General features: G+C 37.4%; 1 protein-coding gene across 2 annotated transcripts in view; it reads left to right on the top strand.

Moving 5' to 3' along the window:
* The window catches only part of ARHGAP21 (Rho GTPase activating protein 21), a 126,701-nt gene that overhangs the window by 64,110 nt on the left and 42,774 nt on the right, over window positions 1-19,817 (top strand). For both annotated transcript variants that reach the window (XM_075143937.1, XM_075143938.1), the window contains exons 4-5: window positions 9,447-9,539; window positions 14,438-14,516. In XM_075143937.1, the coding sequence (XP_075000038.1) occupies window positions 9,447-9,539; window positions 14,438-14,516 (172 nt within the window). The remainder of the gene's footprint in view (window positions 1-9,446; window positions 9,540-14,437; window positions 14,517-19,817) is intronic.

The raw sequence follows: 19,817 nt of genomic DNA, 5'->3' as shown, positions 1-19,817 counted from the left end.
ATTCTTCCTGTTTTCTGGAGTTGCCCTATTTCTAAATTTTATTTAAGAGGTATCTCACACGCAGAAGTCTTCCAGGAGAGCATTGTAGGAATATTTGGAGACAAGCTGAAAAATACCTATACCTATTAAAAATAATAATATTTGATATTAAAAACTTGCACTGTCAACACATGGTAAGTAGTGCTGGAGAAAACCATCTCCGTTGCCATGCTGTCTCCCATTTCATTGTGCACTTAATATGGTAAATATGTTTTTGTCTTTCAAAGACTTCTTGAAGCTGTAGTTGGCAAAATACAAGTTTAGTACATATTAAATGGGTTGGTCGTTTCTTGTACCTTGTCCTAAAACATGTTTTTCTTCAAAAATGTTTGGCTTGTGGGTCATGATTAAAATGAGCAGTGATAAGCATATAGAAATAGTCTGAAAGGAATTTCATCTTTCATATGAGAACTAAGGTATTTTATGTTTAATACAATGCCTGGAAATCTAGTATCATTATAATCCAGTATCATATTTCTTTAATATGATGTTCTCGCTTTCCTACTTTATCTCCTGTTTCTGTGTAGATGTATCTATAGCAACTAGCAGCTTATCTTCCCATACAAATGAAAGGCGAGTTAGGTATATTGCTCAGTATCCTTTTCTGTAGAGACTGAGTGTGCACTTTCTAATGAGACTTTAGACATCTGTTTTCACTGAGATTTCTTGATTTTTAAATCTTGATCACCAGCTATTTTTTTTATGTGCCTAACTACAGATTAAAGTTTCTACCCTTCAATTGTCTAAGCTAAATAGTTCCAATTTATTACCTGAGCTCCTTCAGCTCTGTGCAAGTCTGGTTTGACATTGTAGAGCCTTTGGGGGAAGGGTGGAAAAAATGCAGGAAAAGCTTTTTATTCCTTACTGCTGCTTACATAATGCCTTGAGTTTTTGATGTTTTATTTCTTTAAACAGACTGTTGATTTCTGTAATGTGGTTTGTGTTCTCCCAGGATTTAATTTAATCCTGTTTTTCCAACATCATCATCTATCAGCTCAGTGTGTTATGAAATAAACTAATTGTACCTGTGATGATGGGAACAAGGTAGATAAGGAACAAGAGAATGAACGTGAAAGCAAATATTTGGAAAGGTCATAGATTACTGGGATGATACGGTCTAAGGGATACGGTAGTGGAATAGGAGTAAGAGACAAGAAGTATATAACACTAATGCTTTAAGATAGTGCCACAGTAAATTGTCCTTTTTTGTGGGTTTTTAATCCAAATTTATTTTTAACACCAAATGTTAAGAATGCTAAAAGAGGACTTGTTTAGTTTTCCACTGAGACCTAAGTGTGATGATTCCTTATTCCCTTAAAGTACATCCAGAATGTCCAGCAGAGTGGCCTTCCAACTTGTCACATGTATAATGTTCCTCAGTGACTACTATTGAGTTCAAATCATCTTTGACTTTTGATAAAAACGCTGAGAACTGAGTAAGTGTAATTTCCATGGATTTAGGGGAGAGTCTGTAGATTCTCTACAACGGATATAAATTGAATGGCTCTATGCTTAACTAAAAACTAAAGTAAATCCTCTAGACTGTTTAATCATAAATTAAATTTTAAACTTGAAAAGGTTTCACTTTAGATTTGAGAGAATTGAAAAAAATTGTCATAATATTGGCAAATAATGCAACGGAGAAACACAGTTTTGGAGAGTTTGTATTTAAGTTGAAACTGTGTTACATGTTTTCGGTAACAATGCCAGGTTATTTTCTCTCCTTCTCCTCCCCTCCATGAAGATAAAGTTGAGGTTGTATTAGTCAAACGGTTTAAGAGAAGAGTAAGCAAAAGAAGAAATACCATCTTTGAGTTGCCTAATCAAAATGCCAGAGGTACTTTGAGTAATAGCAGAATGTATTTTTCCTGTATCACGGAGTTGAATGCCAGGTGTTTCTCTGCTAAATGACTCAACAGTGCTATTTTACTTGTTATCATCCTCTTTTAGAGGCTCATCCTTGGCACTGTATTTTGCTTGGTGTTTTTTAGTTGAGTTAGTCTGTGCTTGACAGTGGGTGAAATAAGCTCTGTCAGGGCTGGGCTGGGACCTTTGGGCTCCTTTTCTGCAATGGATTGCTAGTGGAGAAATGCTTACTATGTATGAAATTTAGTTTGCAGATTATAAAATCCAGAGTTGTCTTTAGTTGGACTGTCTCAGTTAAATGTAATCCTGACAGTTTTGTGATTTATATTTAATTAAATGAAATCTCTGTTAACAAATGTAAGTTCTGCTGTACTTTCAGCAATCTCTTTTTGAGTAGCTTGGAAATGATCAGCAGTAATCATTTAGAAGCATTTGTCCTATTGTAGCTGTACGTATTTCTCCTCCTTTTGCCTGAAAAGTGTTCCAAGAATCAGTACCACTTGGCATTATTGAACCAACAGAGTGCAAATGCCTTGGATATCCAAAAGCATACTTGTAGATCTTCATGTTCAAGAGGAATGTTCCTCCCTCTTGAGTCAGAGAAAGATGTACATAAGAGCCGATGTTAATTTAATAATTTGAGGTGTTTCGTGGGGCTGGTGATTCTTCAGTACAGAAATGAAAGTCACCCTTGCTGTCTGCTGAGCGTAGGGCCAGCAGTAAAAATATGCTGCATAAGGCTAACAAAATTCTGCAGCCTTTATTTAGTTCCTGTGTTACAAGGATTTCTAAGGACGGTTCAGCTGCCCTGAGCAAAAGATTCCCCCCCCGGAAAAGGAGAAATGGCATGGTTTTAAGCAGCAGATTCTTAGGAGAGACTTTGTAAGAAACTATTTATTATACTGTGTCCTGAAACACTTGCAGGTTTGTGCTCTGCAGGTCAAAAAGAAAGGAAGAGCTGTGTCAGCAATAGCACTTTGGTGTGGGTTTTCTGTTTTGTTTCTTTTGGTTTTTTTTTTTCCCCTCTTCAAAATGTAAAGGCTCTTTGTCAGAGAGGTGTCCTTTGTGTAGTCTTTGTGACACATATGTTTCTATTTGACTGTGTTTTATATCGGAAGGTTAATGACTACAGAGAAGTGATGTGCTTGTTGCTGTCTTGTAGTGTGTTGGTAGATTTGATAATGTAACTTCTGCCTTGTCATTTTGTTTTCCGGATGAATCACAGAGCAGTATAGTAATGCTGTCTGATCTGCAAAGTGCAGCTTAAAAACTAACTCAAGGTTACAGCATTTGATATAATACTAGTTATGTTCCTTTCAGCAGCTCTATTCCAAACTAGCATTTTAGGGAATTAAGCTAGAATTGGCACCTGGATAAAATTAATTTCTGTGTCAAGTTTAGGGGAGTTAGGAGAAGTTTTGCTGCATGTGACACACCCCCCCCCCCATGTAAGTAAATTATAAATGTTAACAACTCTTAATTCTACTGTTCTGTTTAAAAGTAGTAATTTTTTTTTTAATATTCCCTTTTATCAGGGAGAAAGAGCATATTAGAATTTTATTATTTTGCAAATCAGATGGCTGTGCTAGTGCAATGTACTCCCCTCTGCCACGTCTGGCATCTCAAACATTTGTCAGGAAAGCTTCCTTGTAACTTTACTTTCCCCTATCAGACTGCGAAGGTGGTATTGACTTGTTGTCTCAGCTAGTAGATCCAGGTAGTATAAAGGTTAGATCATAAACGATGATAAATATATGTATTATGAAGAAAGTCTTTAGTTTTATTTTACGTTAATTTGAACAACAGTTGAAACAAGTTACTACTTTCTTAATTCTATAGATTCCGCTTCACTGGTTGTTGAAGGTAGCAATTAGTATTTTTTGGTTGAAAATTGCTGACTAATTGGAAGATTTGCATACAATTATGAAAAATGTATATGTTGGCTAGGAAAAATCTTGTTGCAATAAACCGCTTTTCTGTATTTGTCTTGCATTTGATTACAGGTGTTTGTGCTTTCTCAGACTACTTAACTTTGGTTGTTTAGACTAAGGGACCTCATTATAAAGACTCTGATTCCGTACTATCCTTGTTTAAGCCAATTAATTTTTGCCTTGAGTCTTCTCTATACTTGGTGATTCATTTTTGTTTCCTTATTTCTGATAATACTGAATCTCTGAAGTAAAATTTGCCTCCTTTAAAGTTACATTTTCATTTGAATAGCATCGCTTAAGGGAGTGGTTGCACTGCAAGGAATATTTTAGTCGCTCTGTTAGTAAAACTACATTGCTGCCTGGACAATAACTTGAGTTTTAATTTATCCTGACTGGTGACCATTTACTCATGCTGGAGAGTCTTGTGTGCTTACAAGACTGATAAAGGAAAGGACAACTTTACCTTTATGGACTGTTTTTCAGTTTCTGGTCAGCTAACTTGTGTACTTGGCAACTTTATATGCTTCTATTTCTTTTATTGCCCTTACATAAGACTGCACCTCTGATTATAGCTACACTTGTGAAGAAATGAAGTAAATATATAATTCTTTTTCACAGAAGTTGTGCTTTTTATCTGCGCTGCTTCCTTGCACGTGTGAGCGTGTTCCTGGCAGCTCACATTTTTGCCTGTTCTTTGTGTGTGCGTCATGTCTTGTTTTTCACTTGCAGTTGAAGCTTTAAGAGAAATTGTCTCATTTGCTAGTAGCCTGCAAAGTAATGCTTAATTATAAAGTTGTTACAAAAGTATGGAGAAGGAGGGAGGAGGCAAAGTAGTATGCAGTAATGAGCACTGGAAAAGCACTGGCAAATAGAATAGAATATTTCAGTTGGAAGGGACCTAGAACGATCATCTAGTCCAACTGCCTGACCAATTCAGGGCTGACCAAAAGTTAAATCATGTTATTAAGGGCATTGTCCAAATGCGTCTTAAACACTGGCAGGTTTGGGGCATTGACCATCTCTCTAGGAAGCTTGTTCCAGTGTTTGACCACCCTCTCGGTAAAGAAATGCTTCCTAGTCATAGAATCATTTAGGTTGGAAAAGACTTCTAAGGTCAAGTCCAACTGTAAACCTAACACTGCCAAGTCCACCACTAAATCATGTCCCTAAGTGCCACATCCACATGTCTTAAATACCTCCAGGGATGGTGAATCAACCACTCCCCTGGGCAGCCTGTTCCAATGCTGGATAACTCTTTCTGTGAAGAAATTTTTCCTAATATCCAATATAAACCTCCCTAGCGCAATTTGAGGCCATCTTCTCTTGTCCTATCGCTTGTTACTTGGGAGAAGAGACAGACACCCACCTCACTACAAACTCCTTTCAGGTAGTTGTCCAGTCTAAACCTCCCCTGATGCAGCTTTGAACCATTCCCAGGCGTCCTATCACTGGATCCCAGGGAGAAGAGCTCAGCACCTCCCTCTCCACGTCCCCTCCTCAGGAAGCTGTAGAGAGCAAAGAGGTCGCCCCTCAGCCTCCTGTTCTCCAAACTAGACAAACCCAAAGTCCTTAGCTGCTCCCTTGTCGGACATTCCTTCCAGCCCTTTCACCAACTTTGTTGCCCTTCTCTGGACACATTCAAGGCCCTTCACATCCTTCTTAAATTGTGGGGTCCAGAACTGCACACAGAACTCGAGGTGAGGCCACACCAGTGCTGAGTACAGCGGGATAATCACCTCCTTTGACCAGCTGGTTATACTGGGTTCAATGCACCCCAGGATGTGGTTTGCCCCCTTGGCTGCCAGGGCACACTGCTGGCTCACACTGAGCCTGCTGTCGACCAGCACCCTCAGATCCCTGTCTGCAGGGCTGCTCTCCAGCCACTCCTCTCCCAATTTGTACTTGGGCCTGGCAAGGGTACAATAAGGCTACATGTCTGACAGACTAGTAATGCGAGCTGCTTTACTCAAGGCTGTGTTGCCTTGTAAGGAATTGCTGGCATCCTCCAAAAAATTAAGCCTTTTGATACTACGGAGGAAAATTGTGAATCTGGTCTGACACTATATAGTGCAGAGCTGGAGAACTTGGTGTAAAAGTTCCACTGTGATAATCTGCTCTAGATGGTGGACTTTGGAAGGAGGGAAGTTTAGGCTCACATTTTGGACAGCATCTTGCTTTTGCCTGATGATTGGGTGCAGACAGGACCCAATGGAGATTTAGGCACAATTAAATTGAAGTGTAGTGATTGTTAAATTTTGAGACATGAGGCAAGTTATTAGATTATCCATTTGACATGGAATTTTTCTGTAATGATTGAGTGCACATCTACAAGATTTATTCCCCCTCAGTTGGTCTGAAGAAAGTATCGTTAGCTCCTACTGTCAGAAAATATTGTTCAGCTTTGCTTGAGTTTCAAACTCGAAATATAAGCATACACTTTGAGGTGACATATTCAAGAAAGTTCGTTTATATGTTACTGATGGAAAGAAATATTGGTTTGTATCCAAGTACGTAAAAGACCAAGGAGAAATGAAGAGCATGTATTCATTTACCAAAGCTTGGGAGTTCCTAGGTTTTCTTCTTGTCTTTACTTGTGTTTGGATATTACTGACCTATAAAATGAACCTGCAAATGTAAACAACACTTTAAACCTTTCATCCTAATTTTTTGCACCTAAATTGATATTTATCTTTAGCATAGTGGTTCACTTCTTTAGGAAGAAAAATGACTGTTCAATATAGCCTCCTTCCGCATGTAGGACAAAGAACCAAGTTGAATGCATAATGAGCTTTGTGAATTGGTCCATAAAATAGCTATGAAAACCTGAAGTGAGTGCCCATAGTGTTGAAGGACCTCTCGGTGTAGCTGACAGATTGGTCAGAAATCAGATGTTCAGGGAAGCCTTCAGTCTCTGGTCTCTATAAGTTGATACAGTTTCCCCCTCTAACTCAGAGGTGGGAAGTGTATTAAAGGTATTCTGTGTTGGATATTGAATGGGAGTAACTTTATCTGCTTGACCTCTTGCCTTGTGTGTTCAGGTATGGACAAGGCATAAAGTAGCATTTGAGTGTTAAGCGAACTAGCAGTAGGCCACTAACATTTTTTGACGAGCATTTTGGCTCTTGGTGTTGGATTATAAGTATCGGATATTAAGTGTTATAAATTAAATGTGTCATGGGAGCTCCATTATTTTTATTTTTCTTGTCACTTTTGGGATTGTAAATCTCTTCAGAAAAGATTAAGTGACAACACTGGGAAGGATGTTTGGTGGTCCTATAAAAGGTCATACTTCAACTTCACTCTTGTAAGTGGTTCAAGAAACCTTTTGTTCGTGGCATTTGGGTAGATTATTCTTGGAGCTTGTCTAAACTTGCTGAAACGTTACTGCCTCTTAAAGGATGAGACACGTCATGTGTTCAGTGTCTATTTAAATCAGCAGATTAAAAATGACAGATATTAGCTTTGGTTCACAAAGAGCATTTTGTATGTCTTGTAGCTGTGTCCTGCTAATCAAATTTTGACGTATTTGGGGACTGAGCTGCCAGCTGGAGTTTCTTGATTTATAATTCAGTTGCTTTGTATATAGTAGTTATCTGATTCTATCAAATCAACTTTCTGATTATTCTCTACCAATCTGGAGTTATTTCAAGAAGGCCATTTAGAGCCATATGAGTAAGCCATTTTGTTCAATTGTTTTGTGGTAAAATGGCAGGACACTGAGGGTCTGCAGAATGAAGGAATTAGGCTAAAACTTGTTTTTGAAAAACGTGAATCATAGTCAGAGGGAAGCCAAGGTTTGTGCAGTTTACTAAAATTCTTCAAATAATGAGCTTTTCCCATATAGAAACTGAACCAAAAAAGGGGTAAGGGGGGCACCTTATTTATATTCAATAAATAATGCTGTGGCTTAGTAAACATGGCCAGGTGAGATATTTAAAGCTGTAGCAAAAGTACTTCAAAAAGCAGTGCCATTTGTGCTTAATTCAAAGATTAGTCACTGAAGAAGTGATTAGAACATAATACTCCAGTTTTGAGGAGTGTTTCTTTTATTAGCAGTGCCAGTTATAAGCAACCCATTTATTCTCTCCTTCTGTTCCTGCTTTTTCTGCAGTTTATACTACCCTCTCCACTATGCCAGGGTTTTCTGGAACCCAGACCCAGCTTATTTTCAATCCATGTCAGTTCCCTGGGCTGGCTTATCATGTAGCCTCCAAAGGGTGATATTTCCCCAGCTGAGAGTGTGGTACAAGGGTGGTAACTGGTGATAGGAGTTGGGAGGGACTGAGGCTGTTAAAGCCAGCACTGGCACCATAAAAGCTTGTCTGGCTGTAACCTTTGAGGTTCTGCCACTGGTTCTGTTGAGTGCTCATGTTTTGCACCATGTAGGACAGGGGTGTCAGGAGAGACCAATAACACCGTAGAACAAATTAAGTTCAGTGTAGTCTTCCGGCAGACTGGAAATAAAGTTTCAAATTTCATTTTTGGGTGGGTTTTATTGTTTGACGGGTTTTGTGGGTTTTTGGTTTGTTTGTTTTTTTGTTTTTTAGCTCATTGGCACAAAAATTACGCTAGTGAAGCTGTGTAGAGGTTGTAAACTTGCTCCAGCAACATACAGATGTAGCTCAGGACAGCATCACTGCATTTTAGCCTGCAGTATAACTGTGGAGGGTTTTTTTTGTTGTTGTTGTGGTTTTGTTTGTGTGGGCTTTTTTGGGTTTGTTTTTGGGGGGGGGTTCGTGGGGTTTGTTTTTTATTGCACTCTTCCCCTCCCTCCCCCGATATTTGGAAGCAGTGGCTACTTCAACTAAGAATTACTTAAATTTGGTGGCATGCATGTAAAAGCACAAGTTACCTGTGTTTCTGGAAGCATAGAAATAAAGTGTATACTGAGAAGGCAAGAATAAATAAGTGTTACGGTTTCTAACTACTATAGATTAACTTCTACATTTATATTTTGTATATATGGATACGTACAGCATGTGCAGACATTATAATTTACTTTGAATTATACATTACTTTTTGAATTTTGATAAATCGTCAAGAAAACTTTAGGCTTCATCTTGGAGCATCTGGAAAACACTGTTAGAAAATCAGTGTTACAGTTCCATGAGGACTATAAATCAATGTTATGTTTTTTTCTTCTAAGGAAAGATTTAAAAATTTTATTTTTCAGTTTGCACTACTAATTCTTACTCAGTTTGTCTGGCTTTGTATCTTATGCCAGATAGCAATCTAGAAGAGGGAAGGGGTAATTCTTATGGAATAGTGTAGGCACCAGCGTGAGGATGAAGTAGCAATGAGGTGATGAAATGAACCTGAAAAATACCACTTACTGGGACATATTCGGGAGTTTAAGTTTGAGGTACATGTCTCTCTCCACCCCCTTCCCCTTTCTTTTTTCCCCAGACTCCTAAAAGATCTTTAGTGTAGCCAAACGAAATGCTGTCTTTAGGACTCCTAATCTCTCTACCTTCCCTCACCCCAAACTGAACTTGAGTATTTAATGTAATGATGAACATGGCAGGATTACATTTCAAAGTAATTCTTAAAGTAGAAACATGGTAATGCAGTATGATTAAATGCTTTTAAGAAATATTCTTTCTTCCTCAGGAAAACAAAGAAATAGACTGGAGCCAATGGATACCATATTCGTTAAACAAGTTAAAGAGGGTGGACCTGCTTTTGAAGCTGGACTGTGCACAGGTACTGTTCTTCTGTAACACCAATAGCTTGTTTGTGTAGATGATGTAAGATATATATAATTTAAGCTTCTACATATAATTCTATCTTCCATTTAAACCTTGTTCTTTCCTTCAGAAGTTTGAAACATCTCTTTTAAATTGTCCTCCAGTGTTTTTCATCTCAAAAGCACTGTGGTGTTCTATCAGAAGGTGCTATATAAATATATAAGGTATTATAGTCTTAGTCTTTTGTATTGCTATCTTTAAAAATGTAAGAACAAGTATACAATAAAATGTGTGAGGAGAAAGAGAAAAGGGAGGAAAATGACACCCGTAAGCTCGTATTTCTTGTGCTTTGTAACAAATTGATAACCTCAAAACATTCATGTTTTTGTTCTTTAAATTAAATTATTCAATCCAAGTCTATCTTTTCTCATTAAATTTTGTTCAGTTGTTTGATTTAATCAAACTGGAGAGCAGAAATCATGTTTTTTTGTGAAGTGCCAGGTACTTTGTCACACCTTTACTTAAGTGTCAAAGGAAAAAAAAGCTATGTTAGAATGGGAAGTCTTACAAGTGTTAAAACAATAAGTTACGTAGATGGGTACCACTACAAACACAGGTTTCTGTTCTTAAAAATATGGCAAAACATATGTTCCATGAAAGGATTGTGTTTGTGTCAATAATGAGATGTTGATGTTTTCTTTTGAAAACAGTTATGTACATGCATTTGACTGGAATAGAATTATTTTTGTGTTTATTCCTAAAGAAATTCAAAGATTCTAGGATGATCGCAATTTAGAAACAGTACTAGATCATACTTGTACAGCATAAGGCATTTTTCTTTTTTAACTCCTCCTTAAGTAGTTATTCAGGGAAGGGCTACTTTGGCATTATTTTAATGCTATTATATAAAGAAATGTTTTGACTTGATAAAGTGCAGCATATGTTGAAGTTGTACAGAGGAGCCATGTTAATTTCTACTCTGTTCAGTGTTTGCCAAATTGAAAGAGATGAAATCTGTATAGTTTTATTTTTAGGCATAGAAGAGATTTTTAGGAGCCCAGAATAAAGAACAGAAAATAAAAGAAAATACATTTTTTAAATTATCAGAATGTTCTTCTTAAACACACTGCTGATAGCAGTTATATCTAATTAGGTCCTGCCACTATTTCTTGTTTAAAACTTTAGGGTGAAATATATTACTATATCTCTATCTTGAAATTATATTATAAAACACTCAGAGAATGATCAGCAAGGTAGATTGCTTAACTTCTGATACAGACACTGTATACATTTCTTATTTTGTAGAATCAACTCTTTTAATTTTTTTTTTTTTCCCCCAACTTGCCTTTGTTTCATGGTCACACTAATGGAAAGAAAATACTGGAAAATCTAATATGAGTTTAGGTAGTTTGTCAATTCTTATTTCACTGCTGCAGGGTCCTTTCTAATACTGACAGTCTCAACCCAAGTTTCGTTACCCAGAATCAATGAGCTCTGTTTCAGGAGCCTACCTGGCTGCTACTCACCAGAAAGTTTGGAATACTCTTGCAAATTTGAGGAATAGGTTACAATATCTTAAATGTAAGACAACTCATTCTGAGTATTTTTGAATACCCCTGTAAATTGTCTTTGCTAGAGTTAGAAAGATCATGCTTCCCATATTTAACCTCCAAGGCATCTCATTGAACAGAGAGTGAACGGAGTTAAATCCAGTTGGCGGCCGGTCACGAGCGGTGTTCCCCAGGGCTCAGTACTGGGGCCGGTCCTGTTCAATATCTTTATCAACGACCTGGATGATGGGATCGAGTGCTCCCTCAGTCAGTTTGCAGACGACGCCAAACTGGGCGGGAGCATTGATCTGCTGGAGGGTAGGAAGGCTCTGCAGAGGGACCTGGACAGGCTGGATCGATGGGCCGAGGCCAACTGTATGAGGTTCAACAAGGCCAAGTGCCGGGTCCTGCATTTGGGGGTGCTGGTTGACAGCCGGCTGAACATGAGCCAGCAGTGTGCCCAGGTGGCCAAGAAGGCCAATGGCATCCTGGCCTGTATTAGGAATAGTGTGGCTAGCAGGAGCAGGGAGGTGATCGTGCCCCTGTACTCGGCACTGGTGAGGCTGCACCTCGAATCCTGTGTTCAGTTTTGGGCCCCTCACTACAAGAAGGACATGGAGGTGCTGGAGCGTGTCCAGAGGAGGGCAACGAAGCTGGTGAAGGGCCTGGAGCACAAGTCTTGTGAGGAGCGGCTGAGGGAACTGGGGTTGTTTAGCCTGGAGAAGAGGAGGCTGAGGGAAGACCTCATCGCGCTCTACAACTACCTGAAAGGAGGTTGTAGCGAGGTGGGTGTTGGTCTCTTCTGCCAAGTAACAAGCGATAGGACAAGAGGAAATGGCCTCAAGTTGCACCAAGGGAGGTTTAGGTTGGACATTAGGAGAAATTTCTTTACTGAAAGAGTGGTCAGGCCTTGGAACAGGCTGCCCAGGGAAGTGGTTGAGTCTCCATCCCTGGAAGTATTTAAAAGACGTGTAGATGAGGCGCTTAGGGACATGGTGTAGTGGGTATGGTGGTGTTGGGTTGACGGTTGGACTTGATGATCTTAGAGGTCTTTTCCAACCTGTATGATTCTATGATTCTATGATTAAAAAAGAACATATCCGTGAGTTCCAAACATAAGTATTTTAGAAATACTGAAATACAGACAGCCAAAACAGATCCGCATTTCCCATGTCTTGATCTTCATGCTGTCAATTATGTGTATGCAAGAATATAAAGAACTGAAATGTGTGTGGAAAGGAAGATGGTTTAAGTGCGTTCAGATTAATTTTTAGTTCAATCAAAGGTATTTAATGGGCCACCAGATTGATAGAGGGCTATTAGAAAAAGCCTTCATGCTTCTATACCCTTTTCTGCACTACAGGTACTGGCCTTCCCCTTTATATGTACCTGAAACTGAGCAAAGTTGTATTTTGCAGAGTTGCCTGTGCCCACTTCTTTCTTGTAACCAGTTCTGCAGTGTGTCCCACCTGAGTTTTTTGGCAAGTTCTTTGGATACATGCTTCAGGTAGACTTGTTTCACTGCTGCGTGTAACCTAGTCTCTTTCTTTGAAAAATGAAAACTGCACAAGAATAGATAAAATGATATGATCTACTTTAAAGATATTCCTAATTACAGTTTTTAGTAGGAATACTGAGTAAAGATCTACATCTGTGGGTAAGTTCTGAAACAGCCTGGAAAAAAGACAGTTTTAAGTTCCAGAGGAGGATCTGATGTGTTCTGAGGAAGTCTTGCCATGTACTAGCAGGACGGGGTTCAGACCTTGTAAATAATATTTTTTGGCACAAGCTGTAGCATTTCCTTTTCCTGCAACTTTTTGAAAGGATTTATTTCAGTGTGATACTCAGCATTTCAAAATTCACTTTGTTTTCATGAAAGTCCAGTTTCTCAGCCTAATTATGTAAGGTGTCTGTGTGTATGCAACAGTGGGATAGGGTTTGCTGTCCATCACAGATGCCTGTCAGTCATGTGGATTGCTAGCAGCCATTAAACATTACCACCACAGTTTCTTTCATCGCTTAGGAAGCAAGAGACAAAACTCAGAGTTCTTTCATGTGAGGAAAAGGGCGATAACCAGCTGATAAAAGGGCATATATAAACTTTTATGAAGTTGAAAATATCGCACCGATTTATTTGCATGATGTTATGTGTGCAGACCAAATTAAAAGCAGTCAGCAGATCCATGTTTGGTAAGTCTGGAAATCCCTGGGGTCTGTATAGGGAATTTCCAGAGAGCACGGGCATTTAGAGCGTTATTGCCACCAAGTCAGGCTGAGTATTCAGAGTGAACAGCTTTTTCCTTGCGTTGATTTGATCACGCCAGAAACACAAGAAGGGCTTTCAGTTTCTAAAGCAGTGTTGAAAAAGCCATTCCTTTGGCTTACTTTGCATGGGTCCTTTCTTTCAGTTCTTCTTTCTCCAGCAGCTTTCCCAAGCCTCCTTATCTGTAATCCTGTAGACCATTTTCGCCTCATTAGTAAATTCAAGATACCTTTCTGCTCTTATGATCAGAGATGACGTAAATACCATTTTTGGTGAAGGAGTGGGATGGGGTTTTCATCAAAAGCTGAAAATAGCTCTACATGATATATTTGCCACTTGATTTGTGAGAGTATATGAAGCTTTAAATGAGGAAGGTGCAACAAACTATTTGGAGAAATCTGATAAAAGTGATGTTAGGTATACAGACTAATCTATATGATCTATATGGATAAGAAATAACCCATTACAGTGTCAAAAGATGCATTGAAGAGACAGTAATGTCCTGGAAACAACACAGATTATTCTGAGGAAGGAGGAAACCGGAGCCTTTCAAAATACTCATTCTCTATTACTCAGAAGGAGGAAGTACAAAATTGCAGTATTTGCTGCTATTAGAGGAGATGTGTTCAGCTACACCTGGCAGCGTTCTGAATTAAAGTTTGGTTTTGTTTTGAGGTTAAGTGCTGGAATGAAATGTCTACTTACAGTTCGCTTAAGAATTGGGCAGAGTTGTCAGTACGTGTTACCATACATCAAAAGCTGTATTTTGAAGATGGCATACGTAAGTGAGCCTCAGGTATACCTTACACCTGCTTGTGGTTTTCTTTCTATAAGTTTCTAGGTGATTCATTTGGAAGCTTAGAATAAGATACCACATCTGAAAATGTTCTGAGAAAAGAGTAGAAACTTGGCATCCTGTATATGATTACATGTAGTTGTATTGTGCATCTTTATTGTTGTCTTTTTTCACTTTTAAAGAAGACTAACCTTGAATTTAACATATTGGTGATCTTGATTACTGAGAGGTACAGAAGTACAAAATAAAAATTATCAAAAAAATTTCTAGACAATTAATTTAAGATATAACTTTTCCCTTTACAGGTGACAGAATTATAAAAGTCAATGGAGAAAGTGTTATTGGGAAGACATATTCTCAAGTCATTGCTTTAATACAGAACAGGTAAGATACTAGTATTTAATTCTGTGCCACACTTTTTTTTTTTTTAAATACTAAGCAGGAAATTACCACTTATGGTGGTTCTGAAGCAGTCATTGTAGTTTTAAATTTTCCTTAATACACACTCAGTTTTACTATTTCTGTTTTCATGTTTCCTGAATACTGAGAAAGGTTTGAGAATGGGTGTGCTGATTTGTGCCACCGTCCTTTTATGTCAGTACTTGTCCCTTGTTAGCAAATCACACTGAGTGCTAGAGAGGAAGGTTGTCTGAACTTAAAATAGGCAGATTAGGTATACATACACCACACATATATGTGTCAATTTAAAAAGAAAATCAGAAAAATCTACCTTGCTTATGAGATCCGATAACTAGAAATCAGCATATCTGGTAAAGGAAAAACTTTATGCTAGTGTAACACACCTGCAAAACATCTGCAGGACATCTTGGCTTTCCTCTATTTTGCAGCAAGTTATTAACTTTGCACAGGGTTGAGGGAATGGTAGTATTTACTGCTCCTGCAACTCACAAGGGCTTATTAAATCATGCCCATACATCAGTGTAGATACTTGTTTTCATGTCTTATATCTGTCTCCATTTTTTTACAGTTTTCTTGGTGTCAATTTTTATTCTATAGCAACAAGTTTCCAATATAATAATGAGTTAAGTGGAAAAAAGATGTATTATGATCAGCATGGAAAAATGTTTTCTAAATACATCTCACATGTCACATTCTATTTTTAGTGAATCTTCATGCATTGACTTAGTTATGCTTACAGTTAGAAGTAGGAAAAAGAAGATCCTGATCTTCCTATTTCAGTGGAGTCTTTATTCAAGATTTCTTTCAAAATACATACATCCCAGGTGCATTTTCTCTGAAACAACAAAACTTGTGTTCAAAGGTACAACAGGCAAGGTAGACTGAAATGTGTTTTGTGTCATTAGTACTTTCTATACAAGAGTCGGAAAGATGGAATCTATCTTTTTTATAACTTTTACTGGAAATAACACTAACCATGTATCGTTTTTTCATTTTGTATTTGTACAGACAGTAATATTGTACAATAGTGTATACCCAAGGCACAGGACATTACTTTACATGCCCAACAGGTACATCAATCAATGAAATGTCTTCTCTTAATCCAAAAAAGAGAGAGACCAATCACATCTTCTAGTGGCCTATGTGGTCAGAGATTTTTAACTCTAAGTCTGCCTGTGAATAAAGTTTTCTTTTCAGCCCCGTGAGTGTAGGTAGTGAACCGTTCCAGCAGAATGCAACCCTTGCCCACTGTGGATAAAACAGGGACACCTGAACAAGGCCTTATTAGTGATTATCTAGTGCAACCAGGAACGGTATAGCACACTGCTGCATCTGTCCCCCTAATTTCCATGAGTGCACAGAAGATGAAGGGATGCTATTGTTGGTTAGGAGAGGAGAACAATTTGTTGTCTTGAGCCAGATGTGTACATCACAGAAGATCGTCATAAAAGGTCATGTGTATCCTTGAGTGTTTTATACAGAAAATATAGCCATCAGGAAGCCTTCAGCTGAACCTCTTAAGATAAACAGATAAATATTAATTCTGATTCATAAAGAGAGCTCAGACTCCAGATCAGGTGTATCTTCCTTGTAGCTTACAAGAAATACTTCTCGTGACTAAAGAATGAACTCTGTCTAATTCTTTGCTTGAAAACAGTATTTTTGAGGTCAGAACAGTTTGTTCTGCACATAAAGTATTTTATTTCTTGTGCTGCCGTTTCATGGCAAGTAAAATTACATTAAGGTGTATGCTTCTTGCTTTAGCAGGCCGTTTTTGCATCAGCATAGCTGTCTTGGGTCAGACTGATGGTCTGTTTATGTCAGTATCCTCTCTGATAATATCAGTAATGGATTCTTAGGAGAAGACTATGAAAACACTGAAAGTATAGAGTGATATTTGGTCAGATAATACTAGCCCACTTTCCAGAAATCCCTGGTTTAGGAACTTGCTGAGCCAAAGGCTTTATCTGCATCACTTGATTTAGTAGTTCTTGATAGGTTGGTCTTGCACAAGTTCACTTTTGAATGTACTTAAAGTCTTAATATTAAAAATACCCAGTGACGCAGTTCGTGCTCTGTTTTTTGTCTTAGCTAAACTTTCATCCAGCACACCTTAGTTTCTTTCGTAGGCTTTGTGCAAGCAACTTGCTGAAAGGCCTTTTGAAAGGCTAAGTTGTCAGTTGAAATCTCCTTTATTCATGACTAAAGACAGTTTCATTTATAGTCTCAGTGTGACATTTTAATTACTGTATTTTTAATTACCCTTTCAAACAAATTGCTGACTGTAAATGCTTATTCTTTTGTAATTTTTCTGATCATCTTTTAAGGATACAACACATTTTATCCTCTCTTACCTCTAAAGAAGTAGTTCCCCCCCACACTCACTGTCAACTGTTTTGTAGTGAAACTCAGTTTGGAATTACACATTTTTGAATTAGATTACTCCTGCAGCTCATTATTTTTCTAGAAAGTTGTTCAATGGTAGCTGTTTGTCCTCATTATATAATGCTGCAGACATCAGAACTTGGCCGCCTTAAATGAAATGATCCCCATAAATTCCAGTGGGGCTTATGGATGAGATACAATTCAGCCATGTTTTGTATTGTTCTCAGAAAAGTTTCAAGCTGTGTCTAGAATGTTACCTATTTTGCTCTGGTTGGAGAGAGCAAAGCTAAACTTACACTGATTATTTCCTCTGGAAGGTGAAGGGCACACCTTAAAAGAGCTGCTAGAAATAACTATGTCCTGTAAGATTAATTATGAGATCACTTTTAAGACTAGGTTTCTTACTCTTTACCAATAGTTGTTAGTTTGGTCCATTAAGAATTTATTCTCATCTATTTACGCAATCAACTTGGGGATGTGTTGCTTATTAATGTAAACTCCGTAAATTATTTATGGTTCTAAATAAAACAAGAAACAGATTCTGATTGCCAACTTTTTTTTTTTAACTGTGGGGAATTTGAATTATTAAGTCTATCCTGCTTGTTTCTCTTTGCAAATTATTCTTGGAAATGTTGGGATTACTCAGAAATGTACAGAGTTTAGCTACTGAATTTGTTTCATTAATACAAAAGAATGCATCAGAAGATAGTCTTTATGATGACAGTGCATCATAGTGCTTTAGTTTGACTCTGAGTCAATAAATTTTACTCTCAAAATGTGTAATGAAAGTCATTTGCATGATAGATATCTCTGAGAATTCACAATACTGTGTCTAATATTTTAGTGTAAACTGCCATTTTCTGTGTAGTGGTTCTTATGAACACTTTGTAGTTCATAATTTGCATGCACGTTATATAGTACAATACACCAAAAGTATTCCTTAATACTTTTTGTTTCGGCTATGAGAATTGGAAAACATTCTGAGAGCACTTCACAAAATATAAACCAGGAAGATCAAAATTGTCTCCAGAAGGTTCTACAGGCAAACTGGAATAGAACAGTTAAGTAGTTATTTGAATTATGTATAAAACATTGCTCCTGAATAGAACCCTTTCCTCTTTTGGATGGCTACTAAAAAAGGCGTTAAACTGTGTAAATGGATTTAATCCCGTTCTTTTTTTTTTCTTTTTTAAAAAAAAAAGAAAAGAAAAGGAAAAAAAAGGCACAAAATACTTTTATAAGAGAATAGTTTGTTCTGTGTTGAATTATAAATAGGAAGCTTCCCTTTATATTAAAAGTACTTGAAGAGGAACAATGCTATTTATCATATTTTTGACTTCCGAAGTCTTCATCCTGCAAATAAGCATTGATTATTATCAAACCATAAGTTGCCTAATACAATTTACACATACATGTGCTACCTGCACGTAGAAGTGAAATCTGAACACTTCATTGGAAATGCCTCAAGCTATGGTATTTCTTTCATATTCTCTTTTTGTTTTACAACTGCTAAATAGTTTTAATATCCATACAACGGAGTTTAGGCAAAAGTCAGCTCCTGATGACACTACTTTTAAAGAATCATTTAAAATAGTTTTGCTATTTATGCATTCAGTCAAAATGGGAAATGCTATTGTAAATGCTCATTAAAAAGTCAATACTTTTGTGTTTCTTAAAATACAATATTCTGAAAAACCTTTAAAAGACTTTTGAAGACGTATTTTTTCCTAGCTGTGTGTAGACTGAAAAATTTAAATCTATCACTGCTGATGTTTGGTTTTAAAACTAAAGTAATTTATGCTGCTTGGAGAACACTTTTTTTCCAAAACGAATAATGGTTTAAGATTGTGAAACCAAATATCCTTACTCTGCTATTTTGGAATGCAGCCTTATGTCTGCGGTCGCTAACAAATGGAAAAGGAACCACAAAATAAAAACATTTTTCATATAAGAAGGCATGATAAATCACACATTACATGTTTGAGAAGATGACTTTCCTTTCTGCAGAAATAAGAAACTGAGGTTCTTCTCAGTGCTTTCATAGACTGTCTGTGTGCCTGAAGTTGGTGGCCTGTCTCTGTGCTGGTTTTGTCTTTTCTCAGCAGATGCGTTGTACTGACCGGTACAGATAAGCTAATTCCTAGTCTGATATATCCATTTAGGCGGTATGCTTTTTTTCTTGCACTGGTATTTGTCAATTTGTTTAAATATCCTTTCTTCTTGGGACATGAGACTTCTAAATAACAGTCATAATCTCTTCATTTTCTGTTTTGTGAGCCTAGTTAAAATAGTCTGTACAAGCCATCTCTTTTGTAGCCCTTCTCTGTACCTGTTCCAGTTTATATTTAATGAATGTGAACAGAGTATTCCTCTATCTCAGATGAGATAATGAATTCAACTGTTCTGTAACCAATGTTATGAGCATATACTTCTCTCTTGCTTATGAAAATACTTTTTTCTGGTAGATACTAACTGTGGGTTTCACTGTTTTACAATATTTGACTCTGGATAATCGATACATTGTACATTCGGTTGTAATTTAAATACACGTCTGTCTGTAAATTATATTGATTGAACTATCCGGATTCCTGGATCTTTATGCTGCTGCTGCTTTTGGTTTCCGCAACTCAGACTGACGAACTCAGTACTTATAAATAGCAAGCATTTTTCATCTATATTTCAGATGTCATCTGACTGACTAAATATGTTTAAGTTGATTAAGGAGGTGATTGGAGCGGAAAGGTGTAAGTCAGTACTTGCCTTGCTATTGCCCCACTTCTCACATGATGTGGTGGTTTGACATTTCCCCAGCAATCTTAGCATGCTAACAGACTTCAGTTTTAAATGGAAGAAAGAGAGTAGTTTTAACTTATGTTCACA

Source organism: Calonectris borealis, chromosome 2, assembly GCF_964195595.1.
Source record: "Calonectris borealis chromosome 2, bCalBor7.hap1.2, whole genome shotgun sequence".
In the NCBI taxonomy this organism is placed as follows: Eukaryota; Metazoa; Chordata; class Aves; order Procellariiformes; family Procellariidae; genus Calonectris; species Calonectris borealis.
Note: the sequence above shows the minus strand (reverse complement) of the source record. Positions and strands in the feature narration are given on the sequence as shown.